The sequence below is a fragment of the Ictalurus punctatus genome, chromosome 10, assembly GCF_001660625.3.
Source record: "Ictalurus punctatus breed USDA103 chromosome 10, Coco_2.0, whole genome shotgun sequence".
Lineage (NCBI taxonomy): Eukaryota > Metazoa > Chordata > Actinopteri > Siluriformes > Ictaluridae > Ictalurus > Ictalurus punctatus.
The window spans coordinates 16,683,640-16,704,163 of record NC_030425.2 but is presented as its reverse complement, the minus strand read 5'-3'; the positions used below and the strand labels follow the sequence as shown (position 1 = coordinate 16,704,163).

The window sequence follows — 20,524 nt, the reverse complement described above, 5'->3', positions numbered from 1 at the left end:
CTTTTTGAATATGCCAGTCTCAATTCCTCTTTTAAGTCAAAATAACACCTTAATTTCAAATCTGATTTCTCTCGTTATCTTAAAGCCATGATGGCCATGATGGTACAGCTCCACTGGTGATGTGTTCTTCCAAAAACAGCAACAAACAAACACCTCTGGACACACTGCCACTGAGTGCGTTTTATTTGTTGGACAGGATTGTGTTCTCTTTTAAGATGAAAGTGTTTTAACAGTCGCTGTTATGTTTTTTAATACTCTAGACACTTGTAGGATTTCTTATTCTATTTGACATACTTTCTCTTATACATTGTGTGTTCATGTTGAATTCATTTTTTATTTTTATGACTTACAAACCAGTCTGAATCCAATTCAAGCTAAGATCTGAGGTTGAGGGTTGAGGGTCATGAACTCACATTACCTCCAACGCTAACACAACTTTTAAGCCTCTTGAGTTAAACAGACTTGTATCTAGCCAAGCCTCAGCACAGAAAACTGGCCTTGCTCAAAGCTCACTAGATGGATTCGAGTATCAAAACAGTGACTGCTGAAATCTTGCACTCTGGAACCTTATAATACTGGAGAATACGAACACAAAGAACAGAGATTATTCAAAGAGAGGAGCACTCTCTGATGAAGTCATCACACCCAACACAACGTATAGAATCTCAGTTAAGTTTAATATGTACAGTAAATACACTATTTACATCACATAAATTATGTACAAGTCAAAAGACTTTGTCCCAAAACAGTTCAGAATTGTAGCCCTTGTCATGTCATGTTGAACATGTGTACAGTTTGTAATACAATTTAAAATACTTAAACAATTAACATAAAAAAGACCCTGATTGAAAGATTAATATACAAATATACTGTCCAAAACATTCAGTTTTCACATGGCTTGAGTGGCAGTTTTAAAAAATAAAAACATTGTCTAAAAGCTTATTTCATTTTTATTTTTATTTATTTTTTATTTTTATTTTTTTTACATATAAGGAAATTTCATGGCACTTGAGATGTATAGTCAAAGTAATTGATTTTAAAAAAATCATTAAAAAAAAGGCACGATCGTGATGTGGGAGGCACATCATGTTGGTATCATGTTTCTACTGATTCCAGTTGCGTCAGATTTGTGCAGGTCCAGCCTACTCGTTCTTACAAGTGGTTCTGTTGTGTTGTTTTTGTAATTCTTTGACAAATATATTATAAAAAAAAAAGTAGTACCAGCTACAAATGGTTGCATAGCATTCAGCACAATGTGCAGTCTACAGATTAGATTAGAGCTTCTCAAGAAAATTGGATTGAGAACCTCTGCTGTCTAAAGTAACACAAACAGAGCAGATGCAATAAGAGAAGAACATCTTGATCGGCACAGAAAAGCACTGTGCTTTAGTCCATTCTTAGTCCGGTTTCTACATGTGGCGCTTCATGTGCAGTGCGAGATGGTCGGACCTGGAGAAGGCACGCTCGCAGAGGTGACACTGGAAGGGTCGGTGGCCGGTGTGCTTCCGGAAATGGCGAGTCAACTCGTCGGAGCGGGCGAACTTCCAACCGCAACCTTCCCAACTGCAGTGATACGGCTTCTCACCTACCAAAGCACATCATACAACATTTAGATATTCTCAGGATATTCCACCATGGAATTGGTTCAACTCTGACAATAATAGTCGATATTTGATAATTATATTAGCAATCTTACCGGTGTGTGTCCTTTGGTGTGCCTTCAGGTGTGAACTCTTGGTGTAAGTTTTGCCACATCCAGCGTAAGTGCAGGTATGAGTTGCCGTCCTCTTCCTCGGCCACGTGCGTCTCCCCCTCTTTGGTTTGGCATCCAGCTCTAACGGGGATGAAGGTGGCGTAAGGAGAACCCTCTGCCCGCCATTCGGCACTGCCATGGTGTCGAAACGAGGCTGCGCGCTTTGATATGGGAGCTGTATGTGTGTGGGGGCGTGGCATGCATAGCTCTGTGAATACGCCACCGAGTGGCACAGCTGGCTCTGAGCGTCCGTGTTAAGTGCATTGATCTCAGCTGGGCTCAGAGGCGGCGTCATGCTCCCTGAACCCTGAGGTGAATGAGCAAGCAGAGGCTGTTCGTAAGCCCTCATGCAAGAACTGTCGCTCTCTCGTTTAATTTTAGGCACCATGCCCACTACAGGTCCGTAACCATCCATACGTGGCTCCACTTTGATGTGCTCAGCGACGTCCTGATTGGAGAATGCCGACCGGACCAGGAATCTTCCCTGGACAGTGGTGGTGTTGTTGGGAGGAGGATGAGGAGGAGGTGGGCAGTATGTATCCACCTCTGGACGCAGGAGCTCAGCCATCAGACTGACACCGTAAGGCGGTGGAGAGGCGTTCAGCTCAGGCACAGTGTACACTGTAGACGGAGCCGATGTGTACACATTTCTGCACTCCTGCATCCTGTAATCATTTGCTGCACTCATGCCTTGTGCCGAGAGGTTCTCTGACCCTGCCGTGTTGGCCAGAATAAACTCCAGGTCCAGGTACTTGTCAAGGTCCTCGTCATCGCCTCTGACAAAGGCGTCCATGCTGTGAGACAGATCAGCCAAGCAGCTGGACAGCATGGACCTGTCCAAGTCATCCTTCCATCTCTGTAACAATAAAAGCAGTATTTAGCTTGATTTTTGCACTTGATCTAATTCCTTATTTGGAAGACATTTTATTTCCCTAGAAAATATTAGGAATTCATGCTTGATTGAAACAAACAAACAAACAAAAAAAACTTTATCTAGTTTTCAGAAGTTCAAAGTTGTTCAGAGCATAAACATTTTAAAGGCATTATTAGTAGAGTATTCTAATGATTATACACAGTATAATTATATAATACAAAAAAAACTTTATCTAGTTTTCAGAAGTTCAAAGTTGTTCAGAGCATAAAAGATTTTAAAGGCATTATTAGTAGAGTATTCTGATGATTAAAACACACTATATAATTATTATATATATAATCATCTTTGAAACAGAAAACATGAAACCATGAAACAGTTTGCTGGTTAAAACACATTTGGATTTTGTCCGAAGCATCATGTACGTGCTCTAAATGATTTAAATCCATCATGTCCCGTTTGAAATGTTCAGATCCCCAAACGCAACACATGAGATCTTCCCCAACACGTGAATGAACTAAAACGCACAGCTAGATCACGCGCGTTAAATAAGCACGCACGTATCTGTGCGTTTCAATACATTCACGTGTTAAAGAGTTTACAAATCACACTTTTCCACTAATCTCAGATAACAAACCCGAAACTCGATACTCACGTTTTCCCAGCATTTTTCCTTCTGAGCGGAAAAAGTTGAAATGGATGGCAAAATGGTCCCGCTTAAGGCCATCTCCAGTCAATTCAGGGGGGAAGAACACTTTAATAAACAGGATTTCGTTCTCAAGGCTGCTCGAGCTTCAGGAGGGAGCAGCCGTGATCCGTGCACGAACACTCAGTGTGTATGTATATGTGTGTGTGTTCGTAAAAAAACACTCCAGCTCCTGCTCTCTTTCTCTTTATGTCTCTCTATGAAGCTGCTTTGCACATAAATACCACCGCGCGAGCTCAGCGCCGACCAATTGCGCGAGGCGGAGGAAATAACGCAGTGCCCGGCCCTAATTTTAGCTCTGGTATATATAGGCGGACTTTTCAGTCAGAGCCCGGAGCTGCTCTAGAAGGTCTATAGTGGAAGTTTAAGACGGTTTACAAACTCACAGAATTCACTTTACACCCTTACATATTCTATAAACGCACTTCATATTAACGAACGGTTTATACCTGCGCAGTTTTCTGTATTGGTGAATGTGTTGTGAACAATAAGCGACCACTTAAAATGTGTTTTGAGACTGTAAACATTATTATTATTATTATTATTATTATTATTATTATTATTATTATTATTATTATTAATTAATTAACAAATTAATTAATTAATATTATTATCATTTTTATAATTTATTAGTAGGGATGCAGTGATACCTATAGTGGTATCGGGTATCAATCCAAAATGAACATAACAGCGTATTTCACGATTAGTAACGATTACATAAACAGCGTCTTCCTATAATACGAGTGATTAAACATCTTCAACATAAAACTGACCACAATGAGTTCAAACACTAGCTAGATGAGAAAAATGTCTACAGTACAATGCTAGGTGAGTGAAAATAGGTGGAGATGCTCTGACCCAGTCATCTAGCCATTATAGTTTGGCCCTTGTCAAAACCACTCAGATCCTTATGCTTGTCCATTTGTCCTGTTTCCAACACATCAACTCTGAGACTTGACTGTTCACTTGCCATTGTAATGAGATAAAGGTCAATGTTAGGACCTCCCTTTACTCTCAAAACAGCCTCAATTCTTCGTGGCATGGATGCCGCAAGATGTTGGAAATGTTCCTGAGATTCTGGTCCATGTTGACACGATTGCATAATGCAATTCTGGCAGATTTTTCTCCAGTTCAACCAGATCTACCAAAGGTGTTCTACTGGATACAGATTCAGTGACTGGGAAGAGCAGTGAAGAACATTCAACTCATTGTCATGTTCATGAAACCAGTTTGAAACTACTTTTGCTTTGAAGAATTAGAAGATGGGTAAATTGTAGCCATGAAGGGATACACATGGTCAGCAACAATACTCAAATAGGCCATGGCATTCAAGTGATGATTGATTGGTATTAATGGTCCCAAAGTGTGCCAAGAAAACATTGCCCACTCTGCATGGTTTTGTGCTGTAGTAGCCCATCCACCTCAAGTTTTGACTCAAAACCTCAAGTGTTGTGCATTCTGAAATGCTTTTCTGCTCACCACAGTTATACAGAGTGGCTATCTGAATTACTCTAGCCTTTCTTTCAGCTAAAACAGTCTGGCCATTCTCCACTGACCTCTGTCATCAACTGTCACTCACTGGATTTCTGTGTGATTTTATGCATTGCACTGCTGCCACATGATTGGCTGATTAGCTAATTGCATGAATGAGTGGGTGTACAGGTGTTCCTAATAAAGTGCTCAGCGAATGTTTATAAAATTGTATTCACAGTACCCGTTTCTTCATTTTCAGCAGCATTAACAGTAGTGCAAATGTTTATAGAAATGTGCTCATTCCTATACATTATCCTTTCTTTAGTAACAACTCAATCATAGGGATGTGTACGTTGGACACTCCCTATAATCAAAGAATAATAAACATATTTTTAAAAAAAGATGTATTACTATTTAATCGTTGATATGGTGCCTTTTTCTGTAAGGAGACATTTATTTAACATTTATGGAAGGAGTCTCCAGTGTCAGAGCTTTGTAACAGTCAGAGGTAAAGCTGTAACCAACATCGAAGGCATTTCTGCCATCAAGAAGTTGTTACTCAGTACCATGACAAACTTCAAGATAGAAAAAAGGCTGGTGAGGGAATGATTGCTTATATGTGCTATATTGTTATCACTGATAACACTAACTACCTTGTATCAAAGACATTAAATGTAACTATAAATGGATAAAAAGTACATGTCCCTCTTGACAAAAGGTCATTGAGTGTTTTATTCCACGTTCCTTCCACACACACACATATGCAAGGAATGGCATAAATTAAATGCTTACAGAGACCATCTAGTTTGCTTTACACAATATTACTTGTCATAGTGACTGTAATAACATTTTCATTTTTCCAATATTTAAAAGTCACATACTTTTTGAATTACACGCTGACTATAAACTATAACTTTTACGATCGTAAACAAATGTTAAACCACAAGACGGCATGAATCACAACATAACCAGCCCAAATCCAGCCACTTCTTCCATCCGAACATAAAAATAATGACCAATTTTCAGACCACGCCCCCTTTTCGCAGAAACCAAAAGACGATACCAATTTACACCTGCTTTAGCACACGCATAAAAGGTAAAAGTTTATTGAATATAGAAGATGTAGCTGTGCAAAAAGGGTGTGTAACATAAACTAACATGCTTAATATCTGCTGTTACAGCACTTCCTTCCATTTTCGTGCCCAATTCTGTTTCCTCAGTTTGCACACCGCCGTTGCTCGTGAAGCGGTCTGAACCACTTAGTTTACGTTTAGGTGTCTCATAAAAGTCTATAAAATGAAAAACAGACCAACACAACCGCCTGTCAATAAAATATTATTAGATTAAAACGTGTATACACTGTTATTCTTTCATTATTTGTTTTTCAATAACCGTGTAATACTTGTTCGCAAGGAAACGGACCAAACATTTTTTCCTGCACCCCCTTCGCTATCATCTCTTAGTCTCTCCCTCGGATTGCGATGTGATTAGAGTTAAATTAGCATACATATAAGTGATTAGGGAAAGCAATGTCGCCGATGACGTGTTCAACCAACACTGTAATTCAATCAATTTTTAAGTGTTTTAAGTGTTTTTGAGGTGATAAATTACCTTAAAACACAACATAGCTTCAGGTTAAAAGATGTTGATTAGCCGTCTGGATCTCCTCAGATCTTCGAGGCTCTTTATTCTGAGATGTTGTTTCCACCTCATACGCGTTCCCGTTAACCGTTTTCTCTCTCTCACAAAGTCTCTCAGCCACCAGGCGCCAAGTTTATCAGCATTTTATTCACGCCGAGCTCTTTGTAAAGCGCCGTTATTTCAAAGTTAAAAGTCCATTCAGGTGCAAAAAGTCCCGGGGCGGTGAGGGGGCCAAGCACTCACAGAGTTACAGAGACTTCTCTCTATAGATGATCTATATATAATCTAAATTCCCAGTGCTAAACAACCTGCAGTGTTGCAGCTTCTTTTTACAGTGCTGTAGCTTATAACACTTCCAGTACTGAACCTGGGTAACATCTGCTGCAGGGGGGGGGGGGGCGACAATCATTTAACGCAAGCAATTAACACACATAGAGCTAAAAAAACTGTCAGAATGTTGAATTAATAGACACTTAGAGTGTGGAGTTAACACTGCCATTGTTATATGCTTTCGAAAGATGTTTAAATGTTGTAAATTAAATATGGGAATTGTGGATTGAATTCTTACAGTGGCAAAGTATTGTCTTTATTTGTAACATATACATTATAGCACAGTGAAATTCTTTTCTTCACATACCCCAGCATGTTAGGAGGTTGGCGTCAGAGCACAGGGTCAGCCATGATACAGCGCCCCTGGAGCAGAGAGGGTTAAGGACCTTGCTCAAGGGCCCAGCAGTGGCAGTTTGCCCCCCTGTGGAGTCTAAACATATGTAGTTATTACCTACAGTTCAGACATGAACTCTTACAGTGCCAAATAAACAGCTGCATAATCAAATGGACTATTGATTATGGAATTCATTCAGTTGTCTTCTGTAAGTGCTTTATCTTGGTCAGGGTCACCATCGATCCAGATCCCATCCCGGGAACACTGGGAGTTTGGCGGGAATACATCCTTGATGAGACAACAGTCTATCACAGGACATCACACTAGGGTCGGGTGATATGACGATATAATATTTGATATTATGATAAATTGTGTCACAATTCACCTTTCTGAGATATTATAGTGGTTGGTGATATCTTTTTTAGTTTTTAAAAGTTGTTTAATTTTTCTTTGTGGGCATTATATAAATCATAGTATTTTTTTTTAAAAACGCAAACCTATTGTACTGCTGGCAGTTTGTAAGCAAACCTATATATGTTGATACATATTGTGTATAATAGAAAATGTCTTTAAGAATTGTGGTATGATATTTTTTGTCATATCACCACCTGATCCTGTTGCCCCTAGTTGTGAATGTATGTGTATGAAGACTGTTCTTAATAACATATTTACTATGGTGCACTATATGAATCAAGATATATTGGTTTACCAGCAGTACAGTAGAGTTGAATTAAAAACAAACAAACAAACAAAAAAACAGTGAATCAGCACTTCCAGTTTATGTTGTTTTTTTTCTCCGTTTGTCTTGCTTGTTTGTGATGTTGACTCACCACAGGTATTTGCTCTATGATATATAAATAGAATTAACACTTCTGTAGTACTTAACCTACGGTTACAGTTAGCAATGTTTTTTGTTTTTTTTCGGATCGTAATACCATTGCACTTTCTAGGGTGTGACTTTTCACCAGTCTGTCCCTAGTGTATCTTTCTGATGCCATGAGAATTAACCATTAGCTTGTGTGTAATAATGCAGTGTGGCTTGTGTATTTATGTGTTGCTGTCACACTCTTTGATACATTATATTCCAGATGAGGCTTTCATTGTTGATGCTTAACAGTTGTACATTAGTGATGGTTAATGATGGCTCATAATTTCTGTTTGCTGTTGGATATAAGATTGTTTGAGAAAGGAAGAGAAGCATGCTGCGTTAACATAATAACAAACAAGATCCACCAGTGCTCATTTCAGTTCTCCAGTCTGATAACAGACAGAAAGAGAGACAGAGAGAGGCATAACATATACTATAACAGTTGATATAATAGTTTTGACATATTGTTTTTGCCCGTATCACTGGGCCAATGTGCTCATATGAGCATTTCAAAATGTTTTTGTTTGGATGGAGATACTTTCAAAAATGTTGGTTAGGACACAATTTTTTTAACATGCAAAGGTAATGTTTTCAATCTGTATACGTGTGGATGGAGCCTGAAAATAACTGCCCAGAAGCATTGCCAAGATGGCTGCAGAGTGGACAGACTAGGATATAATAAATGAGTCGACAGGTCATGTTAAAAACAGTAGCTGTGAATGAACTGGATAGTAAAATACACATAGCACAGTGAAGTTAGTTAGTAAGTTAGTTAACATCGGGTAGAACCTTTCATTAATCACAAAAATCAGGAATCGAGTATTATTCAAATGGGATACTATGTCCAAATATGTGACTATTAGCTAATGTTTCTGGGGGGCGTCTGTAGGAATTATGATTGATTCACGCAGGATAACTGATTTCTGTATCAATTACAAAGATCACACCTTAGTCACATAAAAATTCCATACCTACTATTCACACCTCATTTTACTAGAAACTAAATGACTTTTACTAGAAGTGCTTGCTGTAGGGCTTGCAGGCTGGTCATTAGTTGCTCACTAAAATACTTTATTGTTCTAAATTTAAACTTGGTTTTGTTTTGGTTTGGATGATAGAAAAGAGAGAAGGTTATTCCTGGAGTGTCTTTATACTAAAAAATACCCCACAGAATATACAGAATCTTTACCAACATGCAAATTCAGATGGTATATAAACACACCATGCACTTTATTAGGAACATCTGTACATCTGACCATTCATGCAGATATCTAATCAGCCAATCATATGGCATCAGCACAATGCAAATAATAATGTAGATACAGGCCAAGAGCATCAATTAATGTTCACATCAAACATCAGAATGAAGAAAAAGTGTGATCTTTGTGACTTTAATTGTGGAATGGATATTAGTATCAGATGGGCTGGTGTGAGCATTTCAGTAACTACTGATCTCCTGGGAATGTTCACACACTAGAGTCTCTAGAGTTTACACAGAATGGTGTGAAAAAAACACAGAGTGAGCAACAGTTCTGTGGGTGGAAAAAGACCAGGTGATTTTTTTTTCTTCCTGATCTTCAACTGTACAGTTTGGGTGAGTCTGTGCCCATGATAGCCTCAGATTCCTGTTCTTGGCGGGCAGGAGTAGAACCTGATGTGGTCTTCTGCTGTTGTAGTGCATCCACCTCAAGGTTCAATGTTTGTGCACACTGAGATGCTTTTCTTCTCAGCATGGTTGTAAAGAGTGATTATATGAGTACTATATCCTTTCTGGCAACTTGAACCAATCTGGCCATTTTCCTCTGTCCTCTCTTATCAACATCGTGTTTCAGCCTGAAGACCCTCTGTATACAGGATGTATTTTGTTTTTCATACAATGATTCTGTGTAAACTCCAGAGACTGTGTGAAAATCCCAGCAGATCAGCAGTTTATGAAATACTGAAACTAGGCCATCTGGTTCCAATGTCCATGCCACAGTTAAAGTTACAGAGATCACATTTTCCCCCCATTCTGATGTTTGATGTGAACATTAACTGAAACTACTGACATGTATCTGCATGAATTTATGCATTATGCTGCCACAGGATTGGCTGATTAGATAACTACATAAATGAGCAGGTGTACAGGTGTTCCTGTTGACTGTAAAATTCCTGGAGTTATTTCTAGAAGGTAAAGTAAGACGTAATCTTGTCACACACAGTGTGAAAAAATTACTGATGTGACAGATTTGGATGGGACTAAAATCCCACAGATATCCAGTCTGAATTGGGCTTTACTCTAAGGACATACCATGATAGTGATATTGTCCAAGTCCAGGATTATTGAAGACAAGTCAGGTTTGCTAGGGAAAGCCAAGCCAGGCTTTGTGTGCTAATGCTTAAACTAAGAAAGTGCATGAACTCATAAATGCCTATAAATGCAGTTTCACTTCCTGACTAGACTGGAAAATAGGAGCTATTTTTTACTTCATGTGAAGTACTACTCTCATCACAGAGAGTTTGTTTGGAAAAGACCCTTTCTTGTCTTTGGGTATTCCAGTGTAAAGTATATTTCATGGCTAAACTCAAACCCCTGGGAAACACCTGCTCTTTCTTCACAGTGGGGCACCTCAGCAGTGCACTCCCATCCCAGCCTGCTTTGAGGCGCACGGGCAAAGAGGAAGCCCAGAGTCCTGCCAGAAAGTGCGAGAGTGAGAGTTTGAGCAGGAACGGGACCTCGAGCAGGGCTTATATAGCCTCTATTTTTAACCCACTCCCCCTCGCCTATCACAGGCCTTCCTCTCGGCGGCGCTCAGGAAGCAAGCCTGGCTCCGTTTCCTGCTCACACGCGGACCCATTGAAATCCAATCAGGCTGGGATACAGCAGCGATGACCAGGCTATGAGTCAAACCAGAGGAAAGGAATATAAAAAATAGTTAGCATATTTGGGCAAATACTTTCAAGAGGAATTACTGTGCAGTCATTTTAAGATGTAGACAAGTGATTAATAATAATGGACAATATATATATATATATATATATATATTAACAGAATATATATATAATAACAGAATCTATATGATGTCGCCACAAACTGATGAGGGCCTTGAAATTCCTCAAAACTATTTATTGTGATATAAATAGATTCTGTTCACACTACAGGGAAATGTGGCTCAAATCTTTTTAATTTACATTTGGTGCCACTATGACTCTGTTCAGACAAATTCTTCAGCATTGTGTCTGGATCTCAAAATACAAATCACCGAATCTGATTTGTTGGTTCAGACTATAGTCTCCTATCTTTTCATATCCACATGGGTTGTTATAGTGACAACTCCACTGAGTATGTGATTAGAAATAAAGCTTAAGGTTCCAGTGGTTATTGAGGTGGGAGATATGTAAGCAATGAAACACTCAGTGTTGTGGTGTTAGTGGAAAATAATAAATGACATGGTGGTGTGATGGAGTGGAGTTACTGTTACCACCTCAAAGTTGACCACATTTATGGCATTTGCCCTTATCCAGAGCAACTTACATTTATCTCATTTATACATCTGAGCAGTTGAGGGTTAAGGGCCCAATGGTGGCAGCTTGGCAGTGCTGGTGTTTGAGCACATGACCTTCCAATCAGTAGTCTTAACATCTTAACCACTTTACTACCAATGCCACCACAAATTTTCTGTAATTTACCAACAATTAAATTTTTTCCTAATTAAAGCTTGATCCATCATACTTTTTATCCCTTTATTTAATGTTATGGAACATTGATGAGAAAATTTGGTTCCTGCTCTCACTTACATTATAGTATTTTTCTCTCTCTAGCATTTTTCTTGCTTACGTTACCAAGAAACCACAAAACGTGAACTCCTCTTTACTGAAGATGTTGGAAAACGTCAACACCTTAACTACGCTGTCGTATATGGCAAAATATCTTCACGATACACAATAAATATCACAATATATAATTTTAAGAAAATGAGTGAAAATTAAACAATTGATAGTTTTTAATCCTCAGTCACTGACGAAGGACGAAATGATAATACTTAGTAAAGTGTATCTTGATATCACAATATCGATATCGTATTGTCATATTGCCTAGCCATGCTCTACTGTAGCGTTCTACATACAGTAAGTTCACGGGTTCCCTCAGAAGCATTAAGGGTTCTAAGAGTGTAGTGGTGTGGGTTAGTGATCCGCCAACATGAAGATTTCACAGTGGATTATGTTTTACATGCAGGTGTTTGTTGTAAATTTCAGATGTGAAAAAGTCAAGCACACCACATGCCAAAAGAAATCCCACTTGAGTGGTCAAACTGATGTTTATTAAAGAAAGTAAGATTTCACTTGTTTTGCCATTCACACTGCATAAAACCAGGATATCTTTTGTGTTAATTAGAAAAAAGCCGCCTGTTTAAACACAGCTGGAGTCTTTATCCTGGTCTCAATCGTAAGTACAAAACTAATTACACTGGCAAGACACCTTTTCTGTTGTTTTTACTGTTGAGTGAGCATATGGAGTTAATTGGTTTAGTAAGACACCACAGAGACAGATTTATTATCTGTTTACACTTGACCGAATACAGATCATGTTTTTTGAGGACACATACCATAAGGCTGGCTGAAAGACGTGTAAGATCAAAGAAGAATGCAAAGCATAACACTAGGGCTTTTATGGCTTGAAATGTTCACGGTATGAAACCTAGTCTACTTTGTTTTTAAATCAGCCATTTAATACATTTCTGGTGGTCAGAAATGTATCACAAAAGTCTATTTGCATCCATGTATATACAGTGGCCACCCTTGGTAAATATGAGCAAAGAAGGCTGTGAAAAGTTATCTTTATTGTTTAACCTTTTGATCTTTTGTTAAAAAAATATTCATGAAAATACTCTGCTCTCATGGATATCAAACAATTGCAAACACAACACAGGCTTATTTAAAAAAAAATGTTAATGTTAAATATATTTGAAGTATATTGATATCCCATATTCCCATTGATATTAAAACTTTTTTTAGTACACTTAGGTGACTAGGAACAGGAAATTGTTCAACCATGACTTCCTTTTTCACAGGGGTATAAATATAAGGATAAGGATAAGGATAACATTTATTGATCTCACACCGGGGAAATTCCCTCGTTACAGCAGCTCAGTTACACAAAAAACCGATAGGAAAGAATACACATTAAATAGGAATAGAATTGAAATAAAGTATCTGAAAAATATATATACAATAGGAATAGAAAAATAAGAATTAAAGTAGGAAAAAAATAATAATAATGGTAATATGTACACTATGGACACCTCAGTGTATGTACAGATGAATACAAATTTGAATATATACAGATGTGTAACACCTTGTTTATATACATGAGTGGATAAATGGATTATTGCACAGTTAACAATAGAGGGGTGAGCAATAAATAATAATAATGTGTAACCCACACGTTATTATTATTTATTGATGATGCAAAAAACAGCTAGCAATGCTACATTATGTTGTTGAGATAACACGTAGGCCAAATTCCCTTAGTCATTCATAACAACCAAGGAATATAGCTGTGATGTGCGGCAAAAGGTTGTTGAGCTTCACAAAATGGAAAGTGGCTGTAGGAAAATAACACAAGCATTGAAAATGCCCATTTCCACCATCAGGGCAATAATTAATAAGTACCAGTCAACTGGAAATGTTATGAATCAACCCGGAATTGGACGTGTGTCTATATTGGCTCAACACACTGTGAAGAGGATGGTTCGAGTGGTCAAAAAATCTCCAAGAATCACAGCTGGAGAATCGCAGAAGTTAGTTGTGTCTTGGGGGTCAGAAATTCTCCAAAACTACAATCTGAATTCACCTACATCACCACAAGTTGTTCGGAAGGGTTTAAAAAAAAAAAAAAAACCTCTACTCTCATCCACCTCAAGTGTCTTCAGTTTGCCAGACACTACTGGAACTTCAAATGGGATCGGGTTCTATGGTCAGATGAAACCAAACTAGAGCTTTTTGGCAATGAAAACCAGAGGTGGTTTTGGCACACACAGAGAGGTAGCCATATGGAAAAGTACCTCATGGCCACAGTTACACATGGTGGAAGCTCTTTGATGTTTTGGGGCTGTTTTTCTGCCAGAGGACCTGGACATTTTGTTAGGATACATGGCATCATGGACTATCAAATATCAACAGATATTAAATGAAAACCTGACTTCCTCTTCCAGAAAGCTTAAAATGGGCTGTGGTTGGATCTTCCAGCAGGACAATGATCCAAAACACATCAAAATCAACACAAAAATGGTTTACTGACCAAAAAATCAAGGTCCTGCCATGCCCAACCCAGTCCCCTGACTTCACACCCATAGAAAACCTGTGGGGTGACCTGAAGAGGAGAGTCCACCAGCATGGACCTTGAAATTTGAAGGATCTGGAGGAATGGTCTCAGATCCCTCGCCATGTATTCTCCAACCTCATCATTTTCTAGGCAAAGAGAGGTGGCACAAAGTATTGACCTTGTTTGGTTTAGTTGTGGTCAGCAATGCTGTGTTCTTCTGTGTGTTTGATAACCATCATATATGATAAAGTTAGGAACATGCTAGGACTGACAGCAGAACTAGAGTGTTTACAGCAATAAACACACAAAGTGTTTCAGTGAAGTTGCGTCCCTGCGCTGAGAAATAGAGGTGCTGTAGTGTGTCTGGGGGACAGGGTTCCGCGTCACAACCTGACATGTGATGAGAGCCACTGGCGAAAGGAACTTGAACAGTAAATCAGTGGTGAGGTAACCGTCCAACCATGACACACTGTGTGCAAGGCCTCCTGGGAAGTTTGTATTTATGATTTAGGAAATCTTAATTAAGATGTCAAGTCACTTTGGTCAGAGCAAGATGGTGATGTACCTACTCTTAATTAACTACAAAAAATACAGCAATGTTTTTAGTCTCTACTTATAGAAAATGAAGAACAAGGAATGCGCATCAGGTGTTTTTTTTCTTTTATGTTTTTAATCAATTTATGAAGCCACTGTAAACTTTATTGTTACACATTATATCATAATTGTACAGTGCTATTGTATTTTGTGCAGGCAATTAGCTTGTCTTATAGTAAATCAAAAAGCCGGACAATAACTTGCAGCATATACCAAACACATCATAACTGAAATCAGCTTCTGAGACGAGTAAACATTAAATTTCAACAAATTTGACCGTCAGCTACATACGTTGCATCCATTGATTCCACCAGATTTTCTTACTGACACACCCCCAACTGGAAAATCCCAGGTTTCCCACTCGTAATTATGACTTTGTGGTGAGGTTAATGTGCGTTCAACTCGTAAATATGATCTTTCTGACATGACTTGAACGCAACAACCCAACATAACAGCATGACTGACAATTAGCATGAGACAATGAACCAATGTCTCATTATTTATATTTAGCACTAGCACAGCACTAGTCTGCATCGCTGTTAAGTTCAGAGCAGTACGGTCTAGTGAGTGACCACTCTGAAGGCGGTGGGATTGGGAAATTGCGCCTGACTTGAAATGTTTTGGAGTTGAACCTGCCAGGGTTCATGTAATTTCAACATTTCTCCATTTTCTTCTCTGTTATAGGTCTTAAAAACCACAGGAATTGCCTGTGGGCTTCTGCCAAGAACCGGTTTCTTATTTATGCAGGAGTGGGAATTACACGATGTGTGTGTGTGTGAGAGAGAGAGAGAAAAAGAGAGAGAGAGAGAAAGAGAGAGAGAAAGAAACACAGAGAGACCTGTTACAATGAAGAGTTGAGTCTCTAAAGCCTGTGCAGGCCAAGAGAGTTTTTCTAGCCCCATGCGCCCATACACTCGCCGTGCTGCCTTAAACTGTGCCAGCTGCATAAATACATCAGGACACATACACACACACACACACACACACACACACACACCACACACACACACACACACACACACACACATACATACATACATACATACATACATATATATATATACAGGGCTTCTTTTCTGTTCCCGCTTTGAACTCCCAAGACATGTAATGTCTTGTACCCTCCTAAAAATACACCTTGAATGGATTGCAGATTGAGCAAACCACAAATTGAGCGGACGTTCCTTTGCTGAAGGGTGAAGAAACGTGAAATGAAGGCGCATTTGATTTGCAACTACAGGAGCATCAATAAAAGTTCAAATATCCACTGGGAAAGTATTCAGGACCAGTGCAGTAGAGGAAATCACATGTGATTGAAGAACATAAATATGACATTTCAGGTTCAGCAGAATGAGCCAGAATTTAGACGACTATCAAAAAAAAAAAAAAATCCCTTTAAAACTGGGGCACAACAGAAAAACGGCAGAACAGAAAAACGTTCGCCCTGTTTTCATCACATCACAAATTTGAACCCTGATGATAACACAGCCCACATCCTTAGCTTTCTCTCATCTGTCAATCAGATTGACACTAGCCAGTCGTGGCAGTCTGTGAGCTCATGACAAATTTAACCATGAAATCATTTCTAAGAGTTGCAAACAGATTCTACACACAGTACAAAAAAAACACCTACTGTAGTAATGATTTGCTTCACGTTGATGCTTGGACATTCCTTACACAATGTTCCCTGTCAAAAATGCTCAAAGGTGGTCAAAAATGATGTATTTGATATGAAAAGGTGAAAAGTCAACACCTTCAAGTGGATCTAGTTGTGAGAAAACTGTTTTCAGGGAACAAGGAAACAGATGCTAAGAGAGGAAACAGATGACACAGCCTAGCAATGTAGCTAGAACATAGCCATTGAGAAAAGATTTGTACAGTATGGAGCAGTAAAAAAAGCCAAATGGTTAAGTAAGATGGCTCTGTAAGTACGTTTAGCTTTGACTTAGAAGAATTTAGAAGAATGTTTCACAATGTCTTGTGAAAGTTGTTTTTGTTTTATAAATGTTTCTATAAAAGATTTGTAACATTAAAGGTTACACATGACAGTTTGACTGTTCTCATAAACCAAAAGTAGATGTTCTACTAACCCAGAGTGTTCAGGTAAAAAAATCATTTGTTCTTATTGTTTCCTTACTTTGTAATGTGTTTCTATGGTCTAAATTTAATCTCTTCTTGCTTGTCCCCCCCAGCAGCTTATGAAGCTCGTCTTATGAATTCTGCATTTTATCTTCATTTCATATTCTGAGCGGTTGCGGTGTGTAGCTACAGCACAGAAAGTGTGGAAACCCGTTTGAGCCTCATGTGTAATGAAAATTCATCATCATTTTACTATCACTGACATTTATTTTACTTTGTATGGTACGTTATGGTTACTATGGTTATTAATGTTAAACACTGAACCATGACACTACCATCATTTTACTCTGGTACTTTATGGGTTTGTACTCTTCAAGACATCACCATAGATTTACTGATGAATCTACTGTACGTTTCTATTTGGTTGAAAGACATGGCTTGATAAGGAAGTAGGAAGCATAGGTTAATTTTTTTTTTTCCACTTACACTGGTCAAGCCTTGCTAGATAAAAAACATACTGACTCTATGATGTAACTGAGGTCTTGTTCATTTATGATGTCATTTTGTTTGCATCTTTATACCACACCAGGTCTCGATACTGATTCTGGTTGATTAATTTTCTGAACTGCAAAGGTATTGCATAGTGTTGTGTGTAAGACAACTCACAGGATTATATTAATGCGCTTATTCTAATGCATGATCGTTTCTATACTAACAGCTTATTCACAGTGAATTGTACGCTGGACACGCCACATAAATGGATTAAAAAACAAAACAATGAAAACCTATAAGCCTTCCTCTGGTGAATCTTTCTGTGAGGAGATGATTATTTAACATTTATATAAGGAGACCTCAGTGTCACTCAGAGGGAAGGACTGTTTATAGCTGCTATAATGTAATACCAGGAGCTAACTAGTTTTATGGATGTTCCGCATCATTAAATGTAACTAAAATGGATAAAAAGTATGATGTCTCTTTCTTTAATGAACAAAATTGTTGCATACTGCTGTAGCGTAAGAGGAATAAACACTTCAGGACGCACAGGTTAGTTATTATTTATATATTTATAGCAAAATAATCAACTTTGTGGTAGTAACAGTAACTCATCTTCATCACACGACCCTGTCGTTGATTATTTTCCTATAACAGCATGAACCCAAGTGTCTTATCAAACAGTCCTGCAAGCCCACTTAGATTTTTCTAGATTTGCTCAGCTTTATTTAGTGAGATAATCATGTAAGCAGTAAAACTATGACAGACACATAAGAGCAATCAAATTTATTTGAACTAAACATCCCTTAATGAATGGTATCTTACACCCTGTTTGTTTGAACTCAGTTTACTGATAAATGTCGCATAGCTGCTTCCTATTTGTGGTAGAATTTTGAGCTACGAAACTTTCACTGGTTTAACCTTTATTAACCATTGCTAACTTTGCAGTACAGGAAAAAAACCTCGTATGTTCTGACACAGTTCCCTCTCTTTTTTGAACTAAAGTGTTTGGATGGAGTCAGATCGAGTTGTTTCAAGCTTCAATGTGTGACAGTTGAATGAATTTCAGCGAGGTGGAGTGGGGGTGAGAGCTCACTTACTAAAGCTGTGTTTTTCATTTTGAGTGTGCTGCCTGAGATATGTGTTTTGTGGCTTTTGTGCTCAGTGCTTTATCAGATCACATTGGTACGAGTGTCTGTGTGTGTATGTGTGTGTATGTGTGTGTATGTGTGCGTGTGTATTTGTGTGTGTGTGTGTGTGTGTGTGTGTGTGTGTGTGTATGCGTAGGCTCTGTCAGCTACAGGATGTGTGGTCTGTTAAACCACAGGTTTCATTGCAGGGCAGCGTTAGTCCTCGGGCCTACAGGTTCTGCGCAGCATATAACAACAATGATCATCAGAGCAACACAAGAAAGAAGAAAAGTTGTTTAAAAAAAAACTTTATGCCCGTCAGCACATTGAGTGCACTAAGTAGGATTTCATGCAGCTACCGAGCAATGGAAGGCGTCGATTGAAAAGCGCCACTTGGTCTGTCTTCAATTGAGCCAGGTGACTGAGGACTGAGCTATGGTGTTGACTCAGTGAAGGATTTCAGCTCACTGTATAGTCTGCAAGTGGAATAAACACATTTAAAATGGCAAAACTCAACAAACAGTAGTCATGTGGTTTGGGATTTGTATAGCAGGCTGTTGTTTTCTGCACTCGCCTCTGTCTTTGCTTGTTTAGAGCAGATGAAATGTCTCCATGCCTTTCCAGTACCACAGGTAACCACCACTATGGCTATGTAAACCAACATCTAGGTATCCATTAGAGGTTACTGCTGGTTTTGTAATGGTTAGAAATGGATTTTGTTTTCCGTATGGTGTGATATTACAACGTAATTGGTCCTTATACTGACCCTTGACTGATTTATGTCATGTTTGGCCATCTTCTAATGGAATTCAGAAGTGTTTTACATGAATCAGGGGGTTGCTGAAGGTAATAAGATGTTCTGCACCTCAGAAAACAAGAAAGCAACAATAGTCAGGTACATCAGTGGCTCTCCAAATGGATCTCAGGATTAAAGTTATTATATTTATTATTGAGCTCTTTATACAGTAGTTATTAGCCTGTTTGACTGGTTACTTGAATGAAATGCATTTAATCCAAGCTTCAATACCTCAAAACAAATCACCCCAAATAAATTTGCACTTCGCAAAAACAGTTTACACCCTTTAAGTCTCCCCATCCTTGTTCTCACATACAGTAGACACTGCTGCTGTGTGATGATGTCTGTAGTCAACAGCACTGTACAAATTAAATAGAATTGATTAGAAATTAACATCAACTAGGACCTCATTTATGAAATTCGAGAATACATTTGTTAAATTAAATTTGTCCTGTGTGTATGGATTTTATGGTATTTTAAGGGGTTGCAAAAAAATTTGAATCCCAATTCTTGATCAAACTGGCCAATATCCATTACAATGCAACAGTTCCCAATTAATATCCTGGATCTGTAACCTGATTTTAAGAGGATTTCAAGCGTGCGATTGAGTTTATTAAAATTGGAAGTCATACGAAAAGATCATATTAGCCTTGTTATCTTTTCATGTAAATTATGTCGTACAAATTGATGCGGCTTTGCAATAATAAAACCACGCTGTAACCAAGAACACATTATATGCTGGTGGGAAAATGTTTAATGGAACCCATTCTGACAGTTCCCATTAGGATGTGAAACAATATTTCTAATTAAAAAAAAAAAAATCAGCACAGTCTCCTCAGTAATAATCTCGATATTTGGTTCGTCTGGTAATCGCATTACTCTCAGGGAGGGAATCTCTCTGTTAAAGAAAGAGGGACTCTCACTGGGTGTTCTACGTGGCTTTAAAACCACAGCTGAAGGCGCCAACCGTTTTATTGGTTGAGCAATTATACACACACGTTAAAGATGGAGGGGGGTCGGTTGGGTTGACACGTCGCCAAAACTGAGGGTCCTCCATTCCTCTTTGTCACTTATTAGTGCACGGATCAACAGTTCACTTTAATGGTATGGTTTCAGCACTTTGATTGAGGACCTGCTCCATGCCACTAGATCAAGG

At 38.5% G+C, this 20,524-nt stretch overlaps 1 protein-coding gene across 1 annotated transcript; it reads right to left on the bottom strand.

The window, feature by feature from the left end:
* Positions 1 to 658: 658 nt before the first annotated feature.
* klf2a (Kruppel-like factor 2a) lies at positions 659 to 3,535 on the bottom strand. The gene is made up of 3 exons (XM_017478832.3): positions 3,280 to 3,535; positions 1,697 to 2,609; positions 659 to 1,585 (listed from the first exon to the last, which is right to left on the bottom strand). Exons 1-3 carry the CDS (start codon positions 3,349 to 3,351, stop codon positions 1,410 to 1,412), a joined length of 1,161 nt encoding a protein of 386 aa, XP_017334321.1. The 5' UTR covers positions 3,352 to 3,535; the 3' UTR covers positions 659 to 1,409.
* Positions 3,536 to 20,524: the final 16,989 nt, after the last annotated feature.

Coding starts and splice junctions, on each gene's coding strand:
- klf2a (XM_017478832.3), bottom strand. CDS start 3,351: ATGGCCTTAAGCGGGACCATTTTGCCATCCATTTCAACTTTTTCCGCT. Junction 2,610..3,279: donor AGGAAAAATGCTGGGAAAAC/GTGAGTATCGAG, acceptor TTATTGTTACAG/AGATGGAAGGATGACTTGGA. Junction 1,586..1,696: donor ACACCAAAGGACACACACCG/GTAAGATTGCTA, acceptor GTGCTTTGGTAG/GTGAGAAGCCGTATCACTGC.